The 26,122-nt window shown below is 31.5% G+C and overlaps 3 protein-coding genes across 18 annotated transcripts in view; 2 read left to right on the top strand and 1 right to left on the bottom strand.

The window, feature by feature from the left end:
• The window catches only part of LOC105671809 (very long chain fatty acid elongase AAEL008004-like), a 334,136-nt gene extending 316,917 nt beyond the window's left edge, over positions 1-17,219 (bottom strand). For 7 of the 12 annotated variants that reach the window (XM_067356996.1, XM_067357004.1, XM_067356997.1 and 4 more), the window contains exons 1-3: positions 15,974-16,221; positions 15,459-15,567; positions 15,022-15,113 (exon numbers count right to left, since the gene is read on the bottom strand). The gene's annotated coding sequence lies outside the window, so the exon portion shown is untranslated. Of the gene's footprint in view, positions 1-15,021; positions 15,114-15,458; positions 15,568-15,973; positions 16,222-17,077 lie in introns of those variants that run through there. The other 5 variants (XM_067356999.1, XM_067357009.1, XM_067357008.1 and 2 more) reach the window with 5 other exon arrangements.
• Ctns (Cystinosin) lies at positions 3,706-22,979 on the top strand. Of its 5 annotated transcripts, XM_012366257.2 has the most exons (12): positions 3,706-4,029; positions 4,321-4,634; positions 5,207-5,301; positions 7,050-7,699; positions 17,582-17,633; positions 17,706-17,796; positions 18,292-18,465; positions 19,292-19,532; positions 19,733-19,852; positions 19,951-20,239; positions 20,339-20,441; positions 20,986-22,806. In XM_012366257.2, exons 4-12 carry the CDS (start codon positions 7,550-7,552, stop codon positions 21,026-21,028), a joined length of 1,263 nt encoding a protein of 420 aa, XP_012221680.1. In that variant the 5' UTR covers positions 3,706-4,029; positions 4,321-4,634; positions 5,207-5,301; positions 7,050-7,549; the 3' UTR covers positions 21,029-22,806. The 5 variants fall into 5 exon arrangements, with proteins under 5 accessions (XP_012221680.1, XP_012221684.2, XP_012221679.2 ...); XM_012366261.2 differs by lacking the exons at positions 3,706-4,029; positions 7,050-7,699 and having other exon boundaries at positions 22,729-22,979; XM_012366256.2 differs by lacking the exons at positions 3,706-4,029; positions 4,321-4,634; positions 5,207-5,301 and having other exon boundaries at positions 7,374-7,699; positions 22,729-22,979.
• On the top strand, positions 22,854-24,320 carry mRpL55 (mitochondrial ribosomal protein L55). The gene is made up of 2 exons (XM_012366278.2): positions 22,854-23,328; positions 23,692-24,320. The coding sequence occupies exon 2, from the start codon at positions 23,693-23,695 to the stop codon at positions 24,017-24,019; it is 327 nt and encodes a 108-aa protein (XP_012221701.2). The 5' UTR covers positions 22,854-23,328; position 23,692; the 3' UTR covers positions 24,020-24,320.
• The last annotated feature ends 1,802 nt before the right edge of the window (positions 24,321-26,122 follow it).

Below are 26,122 nucleotides of genomic sequence, written 5' to 3'. Positions count from 1 at the left end.
ATCATTTTGTATATTATTTATGACATACGGTTTAATTCCGAACCCATACATTTTTGAATCGCAATATTGCACGGTAGCGTTCGAGTCGATTCGATCGCGGTATCATTTTGAGTCGCAAAATTCAAATAGCGAAATTACGATAATATTAAAACAAAAGTGGAAAGCATGAATGCAAATCAAGAATGCAATTAAAAAGTCGTAAAAATAGGAAATTTAATAAAATACTTTCACTCGATCAAAATTTTCGCTTGCAATCCAATTCAACTTGTAGCTTCGTTATGCATGGCATATTAAATGTATCGCCTATTAAACTGAAATGCTTTCAACCGGAACCATTTTTTACCACACTCTAGACCAAAAATGATGTTTATTTGAAATTTTTAAATGGAACTATTGCAAAACTTTTTTCATTGCGACACGTATCTTAAAACTCAAACCTGCAGCGATAATTAACATTTGTTCCCCGTATGTACAGTTAACTATACACAGAAAATTTTCATTCGCTTTATAATCACTTCAAAGTTAAGTGTACAAATATTTCTCCAGAAAAATTATCATAAAATTTCTTAAAAAAAAAATTTAACTTTGCTCAGAGAATCATTTGCTTTACAATGCTGTAGAATGCTTGTTAAGCATAGTAATTAAGTAGGCTACAATTTGCATGCTTCTAAAAATAGCATTTCGATTTCAGTGATATTCATGACCACAGTATATCGTTCTACTTAATGAAACTAATTACAATGCAAGGTTTATTTTTAAATACATGAGTTATTTGTCATGTATTACGTTAATAGAACTGGATTTGTAAAAAAGAAAAATTCTCAAATTTATAGCGGTAAATAAAGTCAACATTACTTTAGATAGTTAACGATTCAAGATTACGGTCACATAGCTGATAGTATGGTCTATGCGGCGTAAAATGTATAATTCAATCCTCCTTACAAACGATTCTTATTCTCCGATCGCCTTTGCTTCGAGATCGACGTGTCGCGAAGGCGAAATTATCAAAGACAAGGCCGTGTCGTTGGCCATTCATCGTACTCCCGGAATTTGTGTCAACCGCGTGTAATTCGGACGATCTCGAGGATCTCAGCGCACGGAGGGGGAGTGGAGAACTTATGCGATGTGCTGTAAGTTACGTCATTCCGTTCATTCGTCCCGTCATTCTGTGACGCCACGCCGTTCGGCGCACATCATTCACGTGTGACTTATTACACGACCAGCATACTTAGGCCCTCCCTCGTCCTGATCGTAATTAGCCCCTTCGCAAAGTCAGTGTCATGGTGATCATTTAAGTTCCACCATCGATCGTATCAATAAATATATTCGCACACTTGTGACTCGCTTGTATAACGATCGGTCATTCACGACGATATACTTTAAACACATAACGTAACACGATATTCAATAATATCACATTTTGACATACATTTCGATAATATTTGATAGCATGTAATATATTATCAATTTTTGAAAACATGACTAGTAACACGATAAATATAAAGTGTAATGCGTAACCTTCATATTTTTCTCTTTTGCGGGATTTATGACAAAAATTGCAGAATTGAAAAGAATGATCGCAGTTTTCCTTATTTTAGCTAAACTAACTACGCTAAAATTAGATATGATTTAATTTTGCAATACCAGCTTCTAGTTAGATCCGGAAATGATGTAGGATAATATAAAATAAGATTTTCACGCAGTATTTAAAAAAGTTTGGAGAACATGATTTGCTGCTGTGTCTTATGTGTGTGATTTTACTTATAATCTCTTTATAATTTTTTATCGATAATTTATTGCCATTTTCTTACTAAAAATTGATCTCTCGTTGATAAAAATTAATGTTCGCAATTGCTAAATAAAGACAGAACGTACGCCCGAAATTACTTATGAGCACTCATTTCCTCATCATTGACGCATCGATGATTATGATGATCAATTTTTAATGACTTCCATTGGCCGCAATTTGACGAACGTACAGTATACTCAATTGAATTCAATAAACATCGATTAATCTCTCGGTTTGCTTTGTCATGTTGTCACTACACATGGCGTGTACGCACGCAAATAGTTCAATGCGTATTAATGACTCAAGATATTGTCGTCTCTTGCATTAACAAATTGCTATCTATGAACGACAGAATGGATACAAGATTTTATTTAACTGATGATCTTTCTAAGAAATAGCTAGTGTCATTTTTAATTGTTCTGAATTGAAAATATTATACCCCCTAGGAGTGTCTTAACAATACAATATTGAATTATCATTTTGAACACTCAATGCTGGGCAAGTCCACAGCTTTCAATTCAATAATATGATAGATATCGAAAAAAATGAAGTATAGAATAAAATATTTGGAAAAAACCAAAGTGAGTCCACAAATAACGATCATTAATTTATCACAAGATATGCGTGGAGGAGAAGTGTGATATCAGGAAACAAAACACTCCAATATAAACCGATCATTATTATGTTATCTAGCAACGATAAAAAGAAGCCGAAATTATCTCGAAGAGATAAGATCTAGCAGTATACGTAATCTAATAGTATTATCTAATAGTATATAGTTTCCTGATTATTAAAGTAAAGTGGGTAAAAAAAATAAAAGAAGAATTAAAATCTAAATTATCTCCTGGTATCTAAGATTTACAATACTAATATTTAGACTTAATTTTAAAAAATTTTCTGTATTTTGCTTTTCGCAATATTCATGAAATGTTAGAACCAAAAACAGTATTACTGCCGCACATTTTACGCTAGAAGTGGAACGAATGAAAAAGTCACGTGTGTAAAAATACAGCAGGCAGATAACAGAAACAAAGATATTTGTTCAGTAGCGGAAAACACAGCGGCACAAAGCCGGAACGATCAAGATTGTAGGATAACTTGTATTAAACTTTATTAAAACCCACGTGTATCCCACATGTCCCGAGCGAGAAGATTGCGCCATTAGAGCAATATGTTGCGCATACTGCACGTTTTAACGAGAGCAATACTCGCGGAACGTATCGGACGTCGGCCCGTCAAAGGGAAAGCCCGAACTAGCATCACACAGGGAAATATTCGCAGCGTCCGGATCGCTAAACACCTATGTAGACTTGGTTCCGCACTTTTTGAATTTTATACGTATCTTCCTCAATTGTGTCTAATTATGCTACATTTGTACCAATTTGTTGTAAACCCTACCTCAATAATTCAAATCATTTTTAAAAAATAAAAAAAACGTAATTTGTGCCAACTCCGCACTCAACCTTTTGCAATTAGCCTTGATTTTTTTTCTGAATGGGCACTACTTTATGCCGTGTTACGCCGTTGGAAAAATCTCGATATTTCGTTTCATTTCATTCATAAAAAAAATTACGTTTGTTTTCTTTTTTTTATGATTTGAGTTATTGAGCTAGGGTTTACGGCACAAATTGGCACAAACTTTGCACAATTCGGCACAATTGAGAAAAGTATAAAATTCAAAACTACAGGGCAAACTTCACACAGGTTCGCCAGACGCCGATCGTACGAAACTGAACAACTCGCTCATGTAGAAAACAAACGAAACAGGATAATGGAGGGGCACACCATGCACGGGAGGAAGATTTTAATAAAGGGAGGGGGGAAGAAACTCTCCTGCAGCGTTTATATATACGAGCAAGTTCGAGCGGATCACCGCAAGTCGCGTTGTACGCTCGGCCAAACAGGTCAGTTTACACAGTGAACGTCACAGCTTCGTCACGTTTTCGTCGAGAAATAAGTTTTAACAATAGTTTTCAAAGAGAAACAGGGGGAGGACGGGTGCTTTTAATAGTGAACTCGATTTTCCACGCAAAACACGAAAAAGTTGTACAGTCGACTGTGACGGGTTTGTTCTAAGCTAATTTGAGTCAAGGCAGAGATACTATTATCAAGCCACGTGAGCGCATTATCGGGTTATTACATTGTAAATGTTGTTATGAATAACGACATTAGTGAAGTTACCGTAGATAGGAAACTATCATTCAATAATTTTACGACCTATACAATTATTTCGTTGAAAAGTAATTGCATTATCGATTCTATATTTGTAAAATTATAGATAACGCAATAAAAAACCCAAACTTATCGATATTTCGTCGAACTTTTTCGATTTCAGTGATTTCATTATGCCTGATGAAACAGTCACAAATTTGTGACTGTTTCATCAGGCAAATCATTAATTTCGTGAGAAGCTGATGACAAATTATTCCATTCCTTTTTCATATTCATATACATTTAATAGAAAAAATTAAAGAAATATATAATTGTTACTATACAATAAAATATCTTAATAACAAATATACCTTCCTCAGCTTCAGATTCTAAACACAATCATCCGCAACGAGACTAGAAAATTTCCTTGAAGATCAAGTTCAAGGAAATAAACATCGAAACCCACAAGGATATTGAAGCACCGAAAACTTTGATTAGAAATTAAAGTTGGAATCATCACTCGGTAACCGCGTTCATCAGCAAGTTGGATCTCCTGCACGGTGCAGTTTGTGATCGAAAGTGTTTGTTCACCGGGTTAATATAAACACGTAGTTTTAGATGTAACAGTATTAAAGAATCCTTCAAATCATACGTATCTTTTCGAATATAATTGGATTGATCGATCGACATAGTGGTATGTTTTTCATTACTTTAATTTGCATATACAAAATGTTTCAAAATTTTTTTCATATAAAGCGCAACACGAAAGTAATAGTAGAAAAAGTATTAAAAAATTTTTTTAATTAGTATCATGGGATGGCGTAACGTTATATTAGTACGAATGACTATGTCACAAAAAACTATGAGTATAATCCATTAATTTAAAGATTTCAATATTCGTATAAAATCTTTGCTTTTGCTAATTATTATTACCTTTATTTTATATTAGCTATAAAACATTATTTTATATCAGTATAAAACATTTTTTTATATCGGTATTAAGTTATTATCGATTTCGTAATACTTCCTATTAGTGCTAATAAAATTTCCCTTCTCATTTACATTCATGCTTTCCAAACAATGTTACTTTCGAAATTAATGGCTAATACAATAAAGCAGACAAGATCAAGTCAGCGTCACTCAAAGTCACTCAAGGAAGATTATTTTAGCTGTCAATGAATGAAAATTTTTGACGCGAATTTCTTCAATTTTTGATCACGGATATGCATATTTCAACAGTCTTTAATAAAAAGCTTCTCGTTACAGATAATCTCGTGAAGTCAGTTGTAACGCGTAGAGATTGGACGTCTCTGTATCTGGACGGTAGATTTTAGCTGTCGCGGCTGAACGAAATTTGACAGGTGAGTGAGCGCTGCGACACACCAACTTTTATCGATAAATCAGAGACAATAAAAACCGATGGAATGCATCACAATAATCATGATCGCTAAACCAACTGATATAACGTCGCGGTAGACAATGAATGGCGCGTCAAAGATAATGGCAGGAAAAAAGCAAATATGAAGTAGCGATTTATTATGTTACTAACCATACTTAATATGTCATAATGTTGAAAGATGGGCTCTTTTTTCTTTTTTTGGGGTTTTAATAAACTTCCGACTTCCGTTGTTTAAAATTCGCGATATTATTTGTATATGTGTGTGCGCACACATATACAATATATTGCAATTGTAAAATCTCTTCTATGCGCGCGCGCTCGTTGAAGGAACGTTAAAAAGGAAACATCTATCACGATAAAGTACCGTTAAATGATCTCTGTATGGCGGGGATGCGTGGCGAGGATTTTGCACCGCATGAATTTACGACAAAGCGATCCGTCATTTTCGCCGATCGTGCAATGATTTAATTTCCGTGAAACTGGCCATGAAATCAAAATCGATTGGGGAGAGAAGAGGGGAAGCGGAGCGTTCCGTCACCCGGCATCGCGCGATCGGTTATCGGCAAGCGCGTCGTTATTCGAAACCGAGGAAAACGAGGGCATTGAATGCGGTTGCAAATAGGCCGCAAGTCATTGGCACAAAACGTTGACTTTCGAAAATCGCAAAAATTTCTCGCACATCCAGCAATTTTCCGAACACAATCCTTGTCGTAAATAATTATTTACGACGTGGCCGTTAAAAAATCTTGAACAAAAAGATCTTAACATAACTAAATTGACGTTAAGTAATAAATCAATCAAAGTCAAAATAATTTCAAATAATAGCCTTCTCGTATGATAATAAAAGAATTTATCGTTAACTCTTTAGATGTACAGCAAAACTGTTATCTGATTATAAAATATCATATCTTAAAACAAATTTTTTTTCACCTTTATAAAAATTAATTCTTTAAAATTATTAATTAAAGATAATAAGCTCGTAATCAGTTTTGCAAAAATATTGGATATCTAGTCGTGTAATAAAACCAAATACATACACATGATCAAATATTAAAATTAAATATGCGTTGTAAATTATAGGAGATTGTAATATTACAATTAAATGATATTTTAAATATCCGATAATTTAATAAATAGCATATCGAATTCAATTACATGTAATTAGAAAATAATATTGCACAGTGTACACCTTTAAGTCTTTGTTAAAAACTAATATGTGTGTATATATACACATATATATATATATATATATATATATATATATATATAAAATTTGATTTAAAAATTTCTCGAATAGAAATGCTTAGTCACTCAACTCGTAATCTTTCCACTGAATCGGATAAAGTTATCGCTACGATCAAATATCGCGTCATTCGTTACTCAGCAACACTTTTCGCGACATAATAAAAGAAAAAGGAATCAACTATAATCGCGAATCTTTATGAGCATATTGTACGGATACGTTATCATAAATCATTTAACTGTGTCAATCGGTGGCCTGTTTATCGTAGATAAAATTCCAAAGTAAAATTGTATCTAAGAGGCGCTTCTTTAATGTACATATGGCGATAAAACTAAATACCACATTAAAAGCATGTAAAAACAATGCAAATTTCAGCAATTTCGGCTAAAAAAATTGCGGCTTCAAAGTGTAACGTTGACAACTTTATATATTTTGATTACACTAGTATGATATTTCGATGGTTGTAGTTCCCGCACGTGTAAACCTCTCGGAAATGGAATAAAATGATAAAATTTCAATGAAGCCATTTATACTATTCCACAAACACTATGGACGTATGCGTCAAACGTTAATAAAAAATAAATAATTTTGAATCGGCGAAAAAGACCAATTGTCGACATCATAGCGGCCCGTGAATGTCATCAAGAAAGGTATATCTATACATAAATATTGGCCGGTCATGCCAGTCGATTAATCCACGATCGCGTTAATATTGATATTAAAACTCAATAAATAGTGAATTATTCATGAACACGCCAAATCCAGCAAACGGGCTTACACGAGCTTTTTAACTTTTCCGTACTAGATAGAACGGCGTTTTTATCGACGCCACAGAATAGCAACAAAGAGCATACACACACGCGTCCGATCGCTCGGATATGGTATTAACGACACAAGTTGTTTTGGCTGAAAATTCAACGAAATCGCCTACAGCATATCGTAAACAAAAATCCACTATTCGCAACGAATGGAAATTTCGCAACGAATGGATCCAATATACGATTCGGGGCCGATTACGCGGTACCTAGTTTGTGTCCTATTATCAAGCAACGAGAGGGGATCGATCAAGTTACGATACAGTCGGTCGAACCGAGAGCGACTCTCCCGATCAGTCAAGGTAAACGGACAACGTAACTATAGTAGCAACGATAAAAATGTTATTAGCGTCCGTAGCACTCGTTCTTGATTAGCGTAACACCGCGTTATTGCACAAGCTGCTGACGTTGCGTCGAGCGAGGAATTTTCTTGCGAACGCATCGAGCTCACGTGAATATTAGCGAATCGCAAAATCCTTTCTAGCGAAAAGATAAAAAGTGTAAAACTGATAATCTTTACCGAATTAAAACGTTTGAAATTTCTTTTTAGTGAAAAAAATCGATTCCAAATTAGCTAAAAAATTTACTCTTAAAAAATAATGCAATAAAAGTAAGGCTGTACACAGTTGATAATATTATCGCAATAGATCGTTAATAAATGATAAATAATTATCTTCTGGAAACTACTTTCTATTAATAGAAGCTTTCTCATTCTTAGCATTGAGGAGCGCGTTCATAAAATACACGCGCGAAGCGATATCGATCAGTCACGAGACAATGCCCGATCTTGTTATCGATGCACACGTGATTCGCAAAGCGTACTCTTCGTCATAAATAAGACAATCGAGTCACGAACTGCTTTCTCAGCCTAATCCGCGCGCTCGGCAAGCAAACACAATTAATATTCTATAAGTTAATTAATACGTTTAATAATATTATACATGTCACGTCACAGTGTAAAAATCGATTACAAATTAATGACGTTTATTAATTAAGAATATTAATCTTGAAACGCTGCGTCGATCTACGTTAAGGCGATAAGACGGTAATGTTAGTAAAATGTCTGAGAATAAAGTCGTGCATTTTATTTGAACAAAATTTCTACGAATTATAATTTATTTCAACGCCAAGATCTCAATTAGCTTTGATTAATTAATTGCAAGAAGTGCATAAAAAGATTTGAGGAATTATATTGCAACCAGTTTTCACTCTTTGCTCTTCTTGTAAAAGAATTAACCAGATACTTGGTACTGAATAGAGCTTAATACCTTCCCGAATTATTCGTGTCGTTCGGTTCCGAAGATTTTATTTCATTTCGATTATCGCAATTGTTCAATAAAATTGCAACAAAACGTCACGAAGTCATAAGCGTCAGAGCAATGACAATTTGGCCGTCACAATGAGAAATATAAATAGAGTTTAATGCACGGCCGCTTATTGTTCGAGGATATCGGACACTCGGCAGCACGAATTAGTGATTCGGCGAAATAGGATAAACAAATGGCGTAATTAAATATTCACTCTCGTCCCACTGGTTTGTAAATTCGACCGGATTTTGCTCCGCCAACAACATACGACGACACCATTTTTATTTATTTACGCGATGACACGTTACCGGCCGTGAGCGAAAATTGCGTATTGCCTATATCCCATGCGCGCGCGATATGTATATTATATTTCGCATTACATTGAATTTTACAGCACGGTTCCATTGCGCGAGAACGAGAATACATTTATTTGAACGCGCGCGCCGCAATTAATTCGATTATCTACTTACGCGTTATGTATGTGCGCTCTGGTTATTGACTGTCATAATTTGTACGCCAGGAATTTCTACTTTACACTTGGCAATTTTGCCAGCTAAAGAGATAATCTCACTTCGTAATGCATAGCCCACACGTTTCGCAAGCGTAAAGCATAAAAGGCGATCCGAATGTAGAATATCCGTCAAACTTCTTTGATCAATTTGAAATTAATTAACCTTCGTGTGACATGTATTGTAGAATGATTATGAAATATGTCATCAAGCTTTATGTGAAACTATGAATCGATAGACAAGAATTCTTACAAAGTTTTCTTATCATTTATAATTTCAAAATTCAAAATTTTTACTAATTTTTTACTAAAATTTCGAATTTTGAAATGATAAGAAAACTTTGTAGGAATTCTTGTCTATCGATTCATAGTTTCATATAAAGTATGATGACATACTTCATAATCATTCCATAGGCATGTCACATGAATACTGGTTTGCTATTTTTATATGAATATTCTCTTCTATTAATAGCTATGTCGTTTACTACTTACTTATCTGCATGCATTTATGTATAAAAGAATAAAGCAAAGTGATAGTCGAGTAATAGTCGTAAAACTAGATTTCAGCTGACGATCATATTTTCGATAAAGAGGGATAACTGATGGAACAGATAATCATAATTCTTAGCTCGTCGAATATCTCGATTAATAAATTTTGATCGATTGATCAAGTGTCTTTAAGCGATGCGACCTCGCTACTGTCAGTTCAGCGATAATCAATAGTAGACTCATCGTGGCTTTCCCCACAAATGAATTATTTAAACATGACTCAATCAACATCAACGTCTACTAATTTTATCGTTTAATGAGAGATTTCAAAGTTGAATTCGGAGTAAGTCAAGATGCAGAAGTTCAAAGTTCTTTTTTAATAATGTTTATTGAAATTTTAACTCTAATTAATATCTGCAATAAGTAATTTAGTTTTCGGCAAATAATTATTATAGACGTCACAACGCCTGGATATATTTTTTTATTGCCTATAGTATTTAAAGCGTTATTATAAAAATTTAAACTGGCCATTCAAAATAATTTTACGCTCAAATTATTAATATTAATAAAATAATATTAATAGTAACAATAATATTTAACTAATTAAAATATCAAGTCACAATAAGCTTTATATTTGTTCTTCACTTTGTCTTATCTTAAAATTAGATTTGTCTCAAGTAACCAATATATCACTTTCCATCTTTCAACTTTGAAAGAAAGATGGTAAAGTTTAAGATGTCTAAAGAAGTTTTAACTCTGCTAATGTAATGCATATTAGAGTATATTTTACGTGATCATAAATTTGCGATGGAAATCGAATTAGAAATAGAGAATCGCAGGGCAGCAAACACAATGAATATATTTTATAAAATTGAAAAAAAATAAAAATAACTAGCACCGTTAAGTAAAATAAACTTAGTAAAATAAATAAAAAGGGGAACTGCATGAAAACATCGCGCGCGGATTTGTATTATCCGGTTTTTTTTTACAATAACAAACCAAGAGAACGGCAGAAGGTAGTAATAACAAATATAGCTGTAATATAAATTCTACTCTAAAGCAACAAAATTAATAACCAATATTGGCATAATTATTAAGAATCGAATATATTCAATTCATAAAATGTGTATTATCCTTTGAATATAGATATTTCAAAAATTTAATGACTTTTTAATGATATTCTTATCTCAAAATTGTATATTTATGAAATATTACAGAAAATCAAAAGAGAAAGAGATAAAAAATCAAATTCTTAAAAAATTTCTTTGGTATTTAAACAAACAATGCTTAAGCAACAAAAAATAAAATAATAATAATATATTAATAATATTTATAAAATAAAAATAATGTCAAAATTGATAACTTCATTTTATACGCTTTTGGTCGTAAAAATGTTTATCAAGTATAAAAATGTATATACGAGAGAAAGTAGTCAATAAGTAAAGTAATGTTTAAAGAATCAAATCCTTCAAAAAAATCTTATTACTTATTGACTTTCTCTCGTATATACATTTTTATACTTGATAAACATTTTTACGACCAAAAGCGTATAAAATGAAGTTATCAATTTTGACATTATTTTTTATTTTATAAAAATATTGGTAATATATTATTTTTTTTGTGCTGTTTAAGCATTGTTTGCTCAAATACCTCACGAAATCCGATATTGCGATACGATCAAACGCGGTGGACGGTGATATTAATATTGGAAACCGGATCCACAATGCAGGGTAGATCAGCAAGGAACTCGTAAATTTATGTCGATAACCGACTAAAGCGTACAAGAAAAGCATGAGACGGTCGCAAAATATAATATAATAAATCGTACCATAGAAAAGTATTAAAAAATATGAGAGAAAAAAGATCTATAGATTTCATTTTTAATATACGATATTTGAAGACATTTAGATGCAACACAATCGAGTTGGATATTATAATTAAATATGTCAATTTAAATAGCTAATTGTTAATATTGCTTATTTTCATAAGTATTACTTTAGAAGATAAGATTTACTTTATCAACAGGTAACATAAATATTTATTGGGTGTCTTTTGAACAATAAGAAATATAAACTGAAATATTGGAAATGCGTCAATATATGTTGACAATATTTTCCAAAAATGAGCTATTGTCGTGTCACTGAAAAAATAATTTCGTACAAATACTCCGCGCTTACACCGCGCGATGTTGAAATTCACGTATCGATGAACAATAGCTATCAATATTCATACGATAAAAGCATCAGTGCTCAAATTTCGACGTAGCTATTACAAGCTGTTTACGCGACTTGCCTATATATACACGAATCATGGCAATCATACGGCTATTTTCGTAGAAAATGACACAACATGTACCTCGTTGCGTGTGTACAAGAGCTGACTTCTAATAATTTATAAGTGCGATTGCACATGCAATTATTGCATTTTTTCCGAAAATACGTAATAAATCATAAAACCAAATAGAAATTAATAAAAGCTAAATTTCCTTTTTTTGCAATTAAAATTTTGCGATTGCGGCCACGGAACAGAGAAAATTCACGTTGCAATCAATATTATTATTCTGCATGTCGTTGAGACATGTTAAATAATACATAAACGCAAAACCGAATACTTCATTTTTAAACAAAAATCGTGATTGAGCAAATACATTTACTAAACAACAACAAAATTGTATTATAGTAGTTGAATGTTATTCTGTTGCTGCATTAGATAAAATAATAGAAAATAATAGAAAATTGTATATACAAATTATTATCACCATAAAAAAAAACATTTAAATATTAAATAAATACTTGATGGACGTCGCTGTGCATGCACATCGCGCAAAATAGGCAATAAACAATGGCACAATGTAAAAATAAAGCTTTTTGATTGGCAAAAAGCAGACATATATCTATGAAATTCAAAATCGAGTTTTGTTAAATTGTCTCAGGATTTTTCAAGAAACAATATTATCTGTTCGCTTTTCAATCTTTAATTTATGACTTATTTTGAAGTTCGAGAATGTAAAGACTCACGTGTAAGTCGGCCGGCTGCGCGTGCAGCGCAGGTTTTATAAAAAAAAAAAGAAAACTCCGATAAAATCGGGAATAGAGCTATAAAAAATTTCTCGACGGTGGGCAACGACGGACGGCAGAGAGTGGCCGGCGGCCGTATATTTCGCGCTCCATCGATCGGCCGAGAGGACCCCGAACGAGCGACAACAGCCGACTCTGAGCGGCCGACGACAGTGCACGCGGTGCGCGGAGTATTTAAAACCGTTTAGTCGGACAGTTAATTGCGCCAATAATTCCGCCGATGGAATAATAATGCCGATGCCGCGCGTCAAGCCGCATGCATGGCCCAATAAATTCCGGAGAGAGAAAGAGGAGAAGAGAGAGGTTTAGAAGGGCCGTCGAGCGCGCGCGGCTACGCACACTCCGTATAATGATATATTGAGCGACGCGTGGCTGTAATGTCGTCATTTTGCCTTAATGTATCATGGAGAATGCGGTGAGAGAGAAAGAAAGAATACTCCCCTAAAATATCCTCAAATATACGAAAAAGGTGAAACGTTCTCCACCTCGATGACGTTCCAACGGCGGTTATTAAAAAAAGAATTACGCCGTAGGCAAAATTACGGTAACACAGTTGCACTAAATGTTTCACTACCTGATGCAATTTTTATAATGCGCAATTTTTGTTAATTTTATGTTGCAGAAGTTTTCTGATTAAATTTTACAAGAATATCTTCGAGTAAATTTCCTTATTTTCACTAAACTACAATCAAGATTGCTGATAGTAATTTTTGTATATAACATTATAGACAAAGTAATAATAAAACAATTAATAAATAAAAAATAATTTCAAGAAACGTCTAAATAAATAAATATAATTATTTAATTAGTCAACTATAACTTATTTATTATATATAACATCATCTCTGTCTATGTATAAAATATAATAAAATGTACGTTTTTTTAAATTAGAGATCTAAAAATTTAAAAGAAATAGAATTGCACGAATATTTGCATCAGCTAATTATGTTTTTGAAATATATTAATGTATCGTCATGTTATATTATACTTCCTAATCAGTAGAGAACGTTTAACCTACATTGCAATGTATATGATGAAGTAATTGACTGTGATAAGAAATTAGCATGAAACGCACATTAAGTTGGCCGATCCAACAGACTCGGTCGGAATTTAATCTTTAATTTATGATAATCGGTTATTATACCCGATCACCTAGCTTTTAATTTGCGCAAATTGTTCGCGGTATCGTAGCGCAAAATAAGGAATAATACGCGATAGCGCACGGAGGTAACATTGTCACCGACAAAGTAAAAAGGCTTACTTCCGGTATCGCGCAGCTAACAATCGTCTATTACTCTGACGCTTAATTAAATTCGCGGCATAATCACGATAGAACGGATTTAACTAAATGCGGAATAAATGAGCGATTATTTTTATCCCCGACTTTTCTGCCTTATTTTTATGAAATATCGTCCTTTTAATCCGACTCTAATTAGGATCTTTTGCGATGTAAAGTTACGTATATTTTTATATCTTTCTTTCACCCATTACATGTATATATCTCGACTCGAATAAATCCGTAACTCGGAATATCAAAAATAAAAATTCTATCTCGTTTTCTTTCGCACGTGTCGCCGTATTTTTCAAATTCTTTAAATTGGAAATCATAATGGACATAGTGGAAAGATGTATTTCATATCGTGAACTGCACACATGCATATATGTAACAAAAATGCTCACGAAACCATTTATTCTTATGCTGCACGCAATAAAAGAAAAACTTAACAATGCTAATATCAATCAGAATTTTTTGCGAATAATAAATAGAAAAAGTAAAAAAGTTAATAAATGTCGAAAATTAATATTAAAATATTAAAAATATGTTAAAAACTACAAGTTTCTAATAAAAATCAATTTTTCTCTAGTAGATTACACTGTGAGATGGACGCACATCCTAATTAATTACTCAATTTATTAATTTTCTTGTAATCCGGCTTATCTTATTATCCATAATGTATTCTAATGTTCTTTTTGCTGTACAAAATCCTTCTCTCTCTTTATCACTTTTATCATGCAAACTTTCCATGGCTCGCAAAAGCAAATGTGTCTCGTTTATCTTCGTTACTCCGTTCGACATCTCTTTCCTCTACTCTCTTTCTCTTTCTCTCTCTCGCTCAATCGTTATCATATTCTCCCCATCCTTCATCTATTCTTTGAAATACGTGCCAGCCTTTCCGCAAAGACAGCGGATGATAGCCAGTATTTAATGTAATTACGCAAGCATAATGAATAAATTCACTCACCGGTCGTTATACTGTCTCTCTTGCTCCTCTCCTCCCTCCCCTCCTCCCCCCTCTCCTCTCTAGTAAAGACATTCTCTCACAGCCAACTGTATCTGGAAAAATTTTAATATATATTTTAATTATTATAAATTATATATCATACATTTTATGCATGTTGATTAACACGTTATAAATTATTTTCATTTTGATTAAACCGTAACTATATTTATGCAATAAATTGTGTAAATAACTATTTTAAAAATTTAATAAATATTCAATAAATATTTTCAAATATTTTATAAAAAATATTTTATTTGATAAATACAAATTGTAATTGTGTATATATATATATATATATATATATATATATATGTGTGTATATTAAAATATACATACTCGTATATTATCATAATTATTATATATACATATTTAAATAATAAATATATAATTGTACTCACCAGCTAAAGTATTGCAGTTTGCTGCAGATTCTCATTACAGATTCTGCCTTAAATTGTTTCAAGCATCTGCTCAAGTTGTTATTAAGCTTTCTCAGAGAATCGACGTACACTAAAAATAGGAAATTTATTGTTAGTTACATGTAGTACCGAACGAGAAGGTTAATGAATGTACTTTATTTTTGAAAATCACACATTTACATCTCACAGTCGTCACATTGCGGTACACAAAATGCATTTTCTGCCGCAACGCATTCATGTATTGTAATTGTAACATGTTTACTTACTACACATTCGACGATTGACTCAACACTGTACATGTACATGCATTCAAAACGAACGATAAACGACAAATGTTTTGATGATGGCGTCGAGACCGTCCATCATGTACATACATAACTACGTTTAACCGGACTTAATTCTGATCAGCCAAATTTTTAATATATTGCATTCAAAAATACATGACAATTTTCTTGAGCGAATGTAGGCATATATACGGTATCAAAATCTGTACTCACCAAACCTATAACTGTACCGATGCTTAACCGCCAAACGACCGTTAATCGTAAACAACCGCAATAAATAATACATTCTGATAAACGTCCGACACTATCCTCGGTTTTCCCGACAAAAATCGCACTCGTTTACTTTTAACAGATAAAACATGTATTTAATACAGAATATTCGTGATTTGCGTTACAACCGATCCGTAAAAACAAACTATCAAAGCAACCGAAACGTAGCAAGTGAAGTCAGAAAACAGACGCGACGTGAACTACGCTACATTCTGGTGTCACCTATGTGAGTGTGCGCCATAACATAGCATTTGAACGCGCGAATCACGTGACCTTGACGCGAGATTGTAAACATGCGAAAATGTTTTTGTGGAGAATTTCGATGAAAACATTTCTTCGAAATTATCTCGCAGCTTGTTGAAAAAAAATCTAAAAAACATCTTTATTCTTTCACCGTAATATTCTACTTGATTGAAATATGCAATATCTTGATATTGACAAGCGCCAAATTCACGCACAGTGTACCATTTACTTATATATTGTGAATCTAGTTACTGTTCTAACGAACAATGGCCAAAAAGATATTAAAATTAACCTATATTATACCTTTCCTGCAACGTACAAATTCTTTATGACTTTTATAAGCCGAATAATCTTTAGCTATTGTTCAATTTACAACTCATAATTAAAATAAAAGAATTTAAATTAAATGATCTCTTCTTTTAATGAATAGAAATAAAAGAATTTAAATTAAATGATCTCTTCTTTTAGTGAAAAACATACTTGACTTATAATAGCTATGTCATTACTTTTTCTACTAACAAAAAAACCGATGTTGATCGGAAATAAACCATTCAAATTTAAATCTTTTTTAAACGATTATGAAATAACAAACACAATAATATATAATAGTTATATCATTCTCTCGTTATTCCTTTTACATATTCCCATTCATTAAACAAAGAAAAAATGATGTAGCATTTCAAGGAAATTCCAATATTTATCGAATTGTTATCAAACAGCTGAATCTTTATGCAATATCTCTGTTTTTTTTTTCAATTTTTTGTGACTAAATAATATTCCATATAGCATATTCATTGATGTTACCTTATCATTTCTTATCGTTTTTAACCTCCTACGTGTATCGAATGATAAATATAGTCGACGGCGGTATTATGATATTCGACGATATTGCATTGACAGCCGCGGAAATTCGATGACGTTAATAATACAATACTGCAAAATGCTCGCCGCATCAGTCAGTTATCGAGATCATTGACTAGTGCCGCTGACAGTTAACAAGATGCTGCAGAACGCGAAGTGTCATCGTATCATATGAGTTGTGATGACCCCACACATTTTGAGGTTAAACACGCCACTCTCTCGTGCGATCCACGCTGCTTCATGCTCATATCTCTGTGTTGTCGAGTGCAATCTTTAATTAATTTCACGCGCGATTCGCGCTAGTTAAACGCGCGATATGATTTTACACGAAATATGCGAAAAATTGTAGTGATAATGGTATATTACAAGAATGACTGCTGTAATGTTAACTGTTTCATGAAACAATCGATAATACAAGCCTAAATATTGTTTACAATTTTATTTCAGTTAATGTGCAACATGGCCTTACTATATTATGTATGCGTTCTAATACTATCAGGTAAGACAATTAAGAAATATAAAACCATGTAACATTCTTTGCTAATGTAAATTGTATCTCTTATATCTATAGTTGTTACGTGCATTCAGGGGGCTCTTAAAGTGTCAACGCAGGATTTAAAAATACAACTCAATCAAGAAAAGTCATTTAACTTATCCTTGACGTGAGTAGCTTATAATTATGTGTTTTTAGCAGGCATCATTATAACGAGCACAGCGAATATCACTGAGCACTTATAAATTTTATTGACTGTTACACATTTGTGATATGGGTACCTTATATTGCTTTCAAGAGATCATGTACATATTTATGATATATTGCACAGTATTCATTCTACAAAATAGATCAAGCTAGATCAAAAGATTCTGTACGAGTAATAAAAAGTATTACCTTCACCCATATTCCACTTAATCACAGCATGCCTTAGTCATGACAGAATCAGTTTTATCGCATAAAATATTGATAACAAAAAGCAGCTAATTATGATATTAAAGTGTGATATTATCACTGGACTTTGTACTTAATCATGCAATTAGAGGCATTTGATAGATGACTAACTTATCTCAGTGTTTAGGATTATATTATAACTTTGTACATATATTAAAAAAACAATAATATATTGTGTCATCAAGTATATTATATATGTTTTATTTTGCAGAGATCCTGAGAAGTTTATAAAAGTTACAATAGATGTACAACATCCTGATTTGATAGCTGTCAAGCCCTCCAACTTTAATCTCACAAATGAAAAAGAACAGCTAATTTATGTAAAAGGTCTGAATGCAGGCCATTCAGTAGTTAGTGCTAATGTGAATTCTATTGATATTATAGAGTAAGTATAAGTGATGAAATATTTTATAAAGACTTGCTGCTGCACATTTTGATTGATAAAATTGAATCAGCTGTCATATAAAATGTATACATATATGCAACATACGAATACAGAACATGTATGCGTTTGTATATACAGCTGATTACAGATAGATATACATTCGTAATGAGTAAAATAATATATATGCTCGTAATCAATATTGCACAACAATAAACAGCAGAGACCTATGACACTGATACCTTCTTTATCGTCATGACTAATTCCGAAAAGATTCCGATCAAGTATAATATTCACATTACATTGCACTGTGCTAGCTAAAGCTGTACAGATAGCCTCTTGACCTTAACTTGTCAATGGTGTTGGAACTTGAAGTTTCGTCAGTCTGTGTCCAGATTTGGTACAGAATACTTCCTAGTACAAAGCTGGTGTTCTGTCTAAATTTATCCGTGATGTGATGTGGTTAAAAAAATTTTTTTGTGACTTGCTAATCAACATTCGCTAATCAACATTCGCAATACATGTCGGTGACAAAATATTTACAAAAGTTAGAAATTATATTATTACATTTTACGTTTAACAATAGTCCTAGAAATTTTTTTGCCAAAAGTATTGTAAAAGATTTATTTCTGAATTTATAATAATTAAAAAGAATTGTTGGGAGATGTCTATGTATAAAATTATCGTTATACCACGAGATCAATTGAATACGATCGATTCAAAGTGAGCAAATGCAATATTATACCCCCTAGTTTTTAAATAACGTCGAATAATTTTATATGGGTAACCTAACTTAAAATAACTATTTGTTATATTTTTTCTTTTTTAGTTTTTCTCAAGCATTTGTCAGAGTGACAATAGAAAAATCGGATGCACTTTATCATATTAGTGCTGTGGTTGGTTGGGTATATTTTTTAGCATGGAGTGTAAGCTTTTATCCACAAATCTATATCAATTATAAACGTAAAAGTGTTGTGGGTCTTAATTTTGATTACCTATCACTGAATATTGTTGGTTTTCTTATGTATGCATTGTTTAATTGTGGTCTCTACTGGATACCTGAGATTGAGGTAAGATATTACCATTTATTTTTTAATACTTGCTTTGTAATTAATATATGAGAAATCCTTTATTTATATTTTATTATGAAATAAGAAACATAAATATTATATATAAAATAAATTATAAATATTATCTAAAATAAATTAAATTTTGCATTAGAAATTTTAATCTATTAATAATAATCGATTAATTGATTTAAATTTTTCAGAATGAATATTTTAATCGCTATCCGAAAGGCTTAAATCCTGTACAAATCAATGATATATTTTTCTCATTACACGCAGTATTTGCTACCGTAGTAACTATTGGACAGTGTTTCATTTATGAGGTAACTAAATATAGTTTCAATCACACTAATTAATTGAAACAGATCATTTTCACAGGTATTCAATAGTTGAAACATAATCGTGTTTGTTTCTATTCTAGATTGGCAGTCAAAGAGTATCAACGATTGCACGTATTATTCACGGAGTATTTGCGATCTTTATATTAATATCTTTGATATTATCTTGCGTCAAAACAATCAACTGGCTAGATTTCCTTTACTACTGCAGCTACGTTAAGCTCAGCATAACGCTTATCAAATATATACCACAAGCATTTTATAATTATCGAAGGAAATCTACTGTCGGTTGGAGTATAGGAAATATATTCTTAGATTTTACCGGTGGCACTTTATCAATGCTACAGATGATACTCAACGCTTACAACTACGGTAAAGACACGGATATACAAAGAAATTTACTTTCGTCTTGCGTCAGAATGTATAAATTAATTTTTTGTGAAATGTTAACGTTAATAATTTTTATCTTAGACGATTGGGAAAGTATTTTCGGAGATCCGACTAAGTTCGGCCTGGGATTCTTTTCGGTGGCGTTTGATATATTTTTCATTATTCAACATTATGTTTTATACAGGTACGTATACATATATGTTTTAGCATTGCCTGTGCTTTGTATCTGTTTTCTCTCACATGCTATTTTGTGTGTTTTTTTAGGCAATCTGAATCTATATTGCTAATAAAATGATGATAGTGTCTAGTAGAATATTTCTCAAAATTTTTAGATAAAATTCAATAAGTATTATCATTAATATTTCATGCATGTAAAAAGTATATGTATTTATTAATCCTTTTTTTATATCGTAGTTTCAACTACATATTTTATGAAAATATGTGTCGTTAACCGCACAATTTTATTTAACATTATTAACACAACAGCTGACTTTGCTTTGTTGCTTTAATTGTGAATTTTGTTACTTAAATTACGAGATTTAATTGAACATATCATTGATATCGTATACAGCAAGTACATTAACCATTTTTGTAGCAGAACAGAATATTCATTCATTTATTGTTAGATTTTTTTTTATCACATATGTCTACACGTTGCCATTCTATCTCATCTTTTAATGAACTACACAATTGTAGATATGAGGTAGAGCAAAACTTTGATTTTACAGACATAGCGATGAGAAGATGATTGACTTGAAGGGCAGAATATAGTGACTTCATCGAGGACCTATTTTCCTTTCCTTGAAATTTTTCTATTATCTATCTTTTTATAGACGTATTTTTATATTATTTCTTATAAATTTGAATGAGTAATTCATCTATCATGCATGCGCATAGGAAATACATTTAGATAGAATGTAAAAATTGCTTAAATTTTTTCTGAATTAATTAATTAATTTAATTTAAATCAAATTTGAAAAAATTTTTTAAATAAAAAATAGTACACATATACACACAAAGTGTTGCCATAGAATCATATATCATTTAATTATCATTGAGAAAATAAATGAATAAATCATAAATTTACAAAGATTCACATAGAGTAGGCAACAGCATCGAATGTAAAATAAAAACATTAGAAGATTGATATATACGGAAAATGATGATTTGATGATTTTATAATGTTAATTTTTTGTTGAAAATTACGAGACATCTATATTTATATTGTTACAAGAGAAATAATTTGTATGGTTTATCAAGTAGCTAGATTTTATCATCATATAAAAGTTAATTTTCATTATTTTATATACAATTTCATATTATTATATAATAAAATGAACACCATTTTCTATAAAATTTCAAATAAAAAAATATTTTAAATTAAATTAATACTAAATTATTGTACTATATATATATTAATATAGTACAACATGATATTTTATTTAGAGAGGAGAAAGATAAAGTAATATATTTAAGTTCTCAGAAAAATATTTAGATTGTATTGAAAACATGTAAAATATTATTAAAAAAAAGTATATTTATGAATAGTATCGTATATTCGATAGAAAAAGAAATAAGTATAAAAATATTCATCATACGCATGAAGCACATATTTATTGATTATATTAATATTTATGCACTAGATTATATCAATATTTATGCACTAGAGTAGAATCACTGCAAATGTCTTTCAAATTGCACGATGGTGAAAAACTTTGTAGCAATTTTAGATATAATTTGGGAGAGTGATTGTTCGAATGAATTTGGGTGCTTAATGAATATGATTTTCTGTGTGTTGTATCGTATACCGTCTGAATGAAAGTATGGGATTTTTATTATTAATCCGGGAATACATGCCTACTTTTTTATTTTCAATATGAACAAATACATAAAAACATATTGTTATTTAAAAGTTTCGTTGCAATTTAGTAACAAAAAGTAACGTTGCCCGTTATTTTTTATGTAATGTTTGTTCTCTTTACTATAAATAAATTGATTGAATAGAATTTGATAGAAATTTATAAACATTAAAAATTATAAATTTTGAATGTTTATAATTAGAGAGTTGTTAGGAATAAAAAGAAATTAAAAACTTGAATTATTTTCACATTTTAAGGAATAATAATTTAATTTTATAGATAAGTTCCTTTTTATTCACTTAATAAATTTATTCCTATAATTTTTTATTCCCTTCCCTATATTTAAATAAATAATAAAATTATGATTTATCAAAACAATTCCTTTTATTATAGGTACATCAAAAAAATCGGCCATCTTATTTCCCGGATTAATTAAGTTTACTAACTCAACTAACTTTACTAATCAGTGTAATACACTCTTTAACGGCGATATTTCGTGAGAGACTCGATATTTCCTTTAAGCGCATCGAGCGCAATAGATCGAGGAATCTCCGAAATCGCCGCTCGCCTTGACTTGCTTAAATATGTGTCGTATAATTCCCTTCCTTGCAGGAATCGTACAGATTATATCGAGGTACTTGGCCATTGCCAGGAAGAGCCCGAAAGCGTGTGCAATATATAAATGCGCGTATCGCTTGTTTTTCATCAATCTCGTCAGAACACTTAAAATATTACTCGTCGCAAGCCGAAACGTCCTTCTTTCCTCATCGATCGTGTATTATATACATGTTTCGCAGAAAAATTGCATATAACTGTGCACGTAAGCAACCGAAATCTCTTTGGAAGATGAATAGAAATTAAATCAACTTACCCCGAATCGCTCATCGTCTTTCCCGGCGTCGAAAAGTCATCACCCAATGTTGAAATACCTCTTTTTTCTATGGAGACACGCAAAGTCAAATTCTTAATCGATTCCAAGTCAAATCGCACGCCAAAGCACGCATCGCCCGTGTGTCCGCACCGCAAAAATGAATGATTGCCAGAGAAGTGCTCATCGTAACGCATTTACAAAACTGCAAATCCTTCGATAATCGCAATTCGATATCGACAGCCGATTCGTTGGACGAGAACACGTGACTACTTCAATCGCTCTACTTCGCAGAACGTCAAGTCGTTGCGTTAAGTCATTTTACTCGTCGATCGCTCCAACAGGTAAAATTCCATTAATTATCCGAGATATTTACCAGCGGCAATAGCGGAATAGGTTAGAAAACGCGATATAATTTTTAAGTAATTGTAGAAGAATATGTTACACAATATTTAGTGTTGTTACTTGTGATGAGCGACATAACCTATAAAAATAAATGTGATATTTGTGTAGTATTTCAGTATTTTTAGTTATTTGTATTATTTTTATACATTGTAAATGAAAAAATGTAATATTTATCTAGTTATATTGCGCAAAATTACATTCAAAAATAATGAATTGTCTTTTAATTGTCTCTTATTTATACTTAAGTTTGGACATATATAACATAATTTTATAAGCTACATAAATGTATTTACTTATTTTAGAATGATCGTTTCACCTGCACGAATTGGCAGTTCTACGACAGCTCTGCGCAGATATTTTAATTGTTGGACAGCTGCAATTACAAAGAAACACAGAGCAACATATGAGTGCACATATCCTACAACACTCGTTTTCTCAGATGGAAGCAGTATAGAGATCGAATACCATGAGCCACGGAAGATAATAGTTCTTCCATTTAATATGGCAGACCTTACAGAGGAAGAACAGAAAAAGAAGCTTGAAATGCGTAAACCGAAAACAAAGATAGTTATAACTGAGGACATTGAGGACAACTTTGATGAAAATAGGTATCTTAACTTTAAGAAGTGATCTTAATATTTCTGGAATCTGTATTATACCTGTTATTTATATCAAAGTACAAAATTACTCCTTTGAAACATTTATGCAAGTTTTTTTATTTGTATTTTTTATTTGATATGATATCCCACTGTTACGCATTTTTACCATAATAATATAAATACTATTTAAACTCTTGTGATCTATACTTCAAAGCCAAACAGCAATGAAGAGACTAAATCTGTACTATATTGTATTTGGTTACTATAGCACATTGTATTTATTGTAAAATAAGAATGCATACATAGATAATAAATATTACATAATATTGTAAGTATTGTGTTCTATATTTGTACAAATATAGAGTAATGTTAGGAATTTACAATAGAAGAGTTAAACTCCATGGAATTGTCCAGGATAACGTTTAATCCCTTCTCTTCTATTATGTCATCTTTCCTTTCTAACGTTTATATTGCAAAAATTGATGAAATCTATCTTACATAAGTGTAGCATATAAAATAACATTTTAAAATGTGTGTTTTATAATTCCGAAACACTTGTCGAATGCAAAGTATGAATCATACGAATTAAAAATTGGAGTTAGTTAAATAAGTAATTAAATATGAAGAAAAATATATGATAAAAAAACTGAATATAAAAATCTTAATTTTTTTGAAGAACGACCTTGAACTTGTTTGAAAAAGAAAGTAGACTATATGCGACGGAAATCGAATCGATTACAGGTTTGAACCGCTTTCGAATAATATTCCTTTCTCAATGGGCAATAATCGTTCGAATAAACTCGTTTTCACATCCGGATGAGGGGGCCGCATTGCTGGGCGAGTGAAATTTCTGTGTAATGCGTGACGAATGTACAAATTGTAATAAGTACATTCGCCTGCTACTGTCTTAAAAATTGAACTTTGTCGCTTAATTCGTATAATTCGCGTTTAATTAAATTTGTAATTATCTCAGAATTATCTTATGAATAAGTCGGATAATTTGAAATTTTTTCACATCGTACACGCACATTCCGTTTGTACATGCAAATACTGTTTTATAAAACTTGAAGACCGACATCGCGACACATTATGTGATTAGCGGTTATTAGAAGAGAGCATAGTTTTGTTTTGCACAAGTAGCGCACATGCATTGTCATTTCTACGGTATGTGATTGCGTGACAAGAAAGGTTCTCTGTGACCAACGATAAGCCGACATGTCGTTTGTTTTAGAACGATTTTCTTCGCAACAACTTTCTCTGATTCTCGCCTCCGCACGCAGGCACGCACTTTTCGTCGTCCTCGTGCTAATCGTAAATAATTACAGGATGAAACGTTGGATGAACTTTCGACGACGTGCTATGACTGAAAGTCTTGTCACGATAAAGACGCGGACTAGCGAAAGTGATGGCTTAATAAAAATATCACTCTGATTGGTTATTAAAACTTCTTTCGAACTTGTTAGATTATAAAAAAGCGGATACAGCATACGTGCTAAAAATCTGTTATAATTTTTCAAACACAGAATATCTGCATAAAATTCTATTAATACCGTGCTGCATTTAATCGTATAGTAAAATAAAATTGAAAAATAAAAGAAGAGTAAACTAATATTGTAAAAATATTCAAATATTGTAAAAATTTTTGTGTAATTTTTATTAATTATAAAATTAATTTAAAATTTTAGACTAGCAATATATATATATATATTTATTTACACACATATTATGCTTTCTTAGTTCACCAAAATCAAAATTCGATATGCTGATAACAAATAAAATTTTCCAATGCAGTTAAAATTAATAATTATGAAAATAGCTGAGAAATTTTTATTTAAACAAAAATTTTTTTTAATTTTCTAGGATATATGCCCGTTATTTTAGGTATTAGAGTGGTAGAAAACTTTAGATACAAAAAGATTAAGGAAATATTGATATCCTGAAAAATTTATATTTCTATTGAATTAAGACTTCTCAGTTATTGTCAAAATATATAATTATATAAAATTTATAATATTTATATATAAAATTTTATTCGTCATCAGTATATCGAATTATTTTGGCGAACTGGAAAAACGTGATGTGTATAATGTGTGTCAACACATCGCTTGAAGCATTATTATTAACACAAGCACTT

Source organism: Linepithema humile, chromosome 6, assembly GCF_040581485.1.
Source record: "Linepithema humile isolate Giens D197 chromosome 6, Lhum_UNIL_v1.0, whole genome shotgun sequence".
NCBI lineage: Eukaryota > Metazoa > Arthropoda > Insecta > Hymenoptera > Formicidae > Linepithema > Linepithema humile.
The sequence above is the reverse complement of the archived record's forward strand: the minus strand, read 5'-3'. Positions and strand labels throughout refer to the sequence as shown.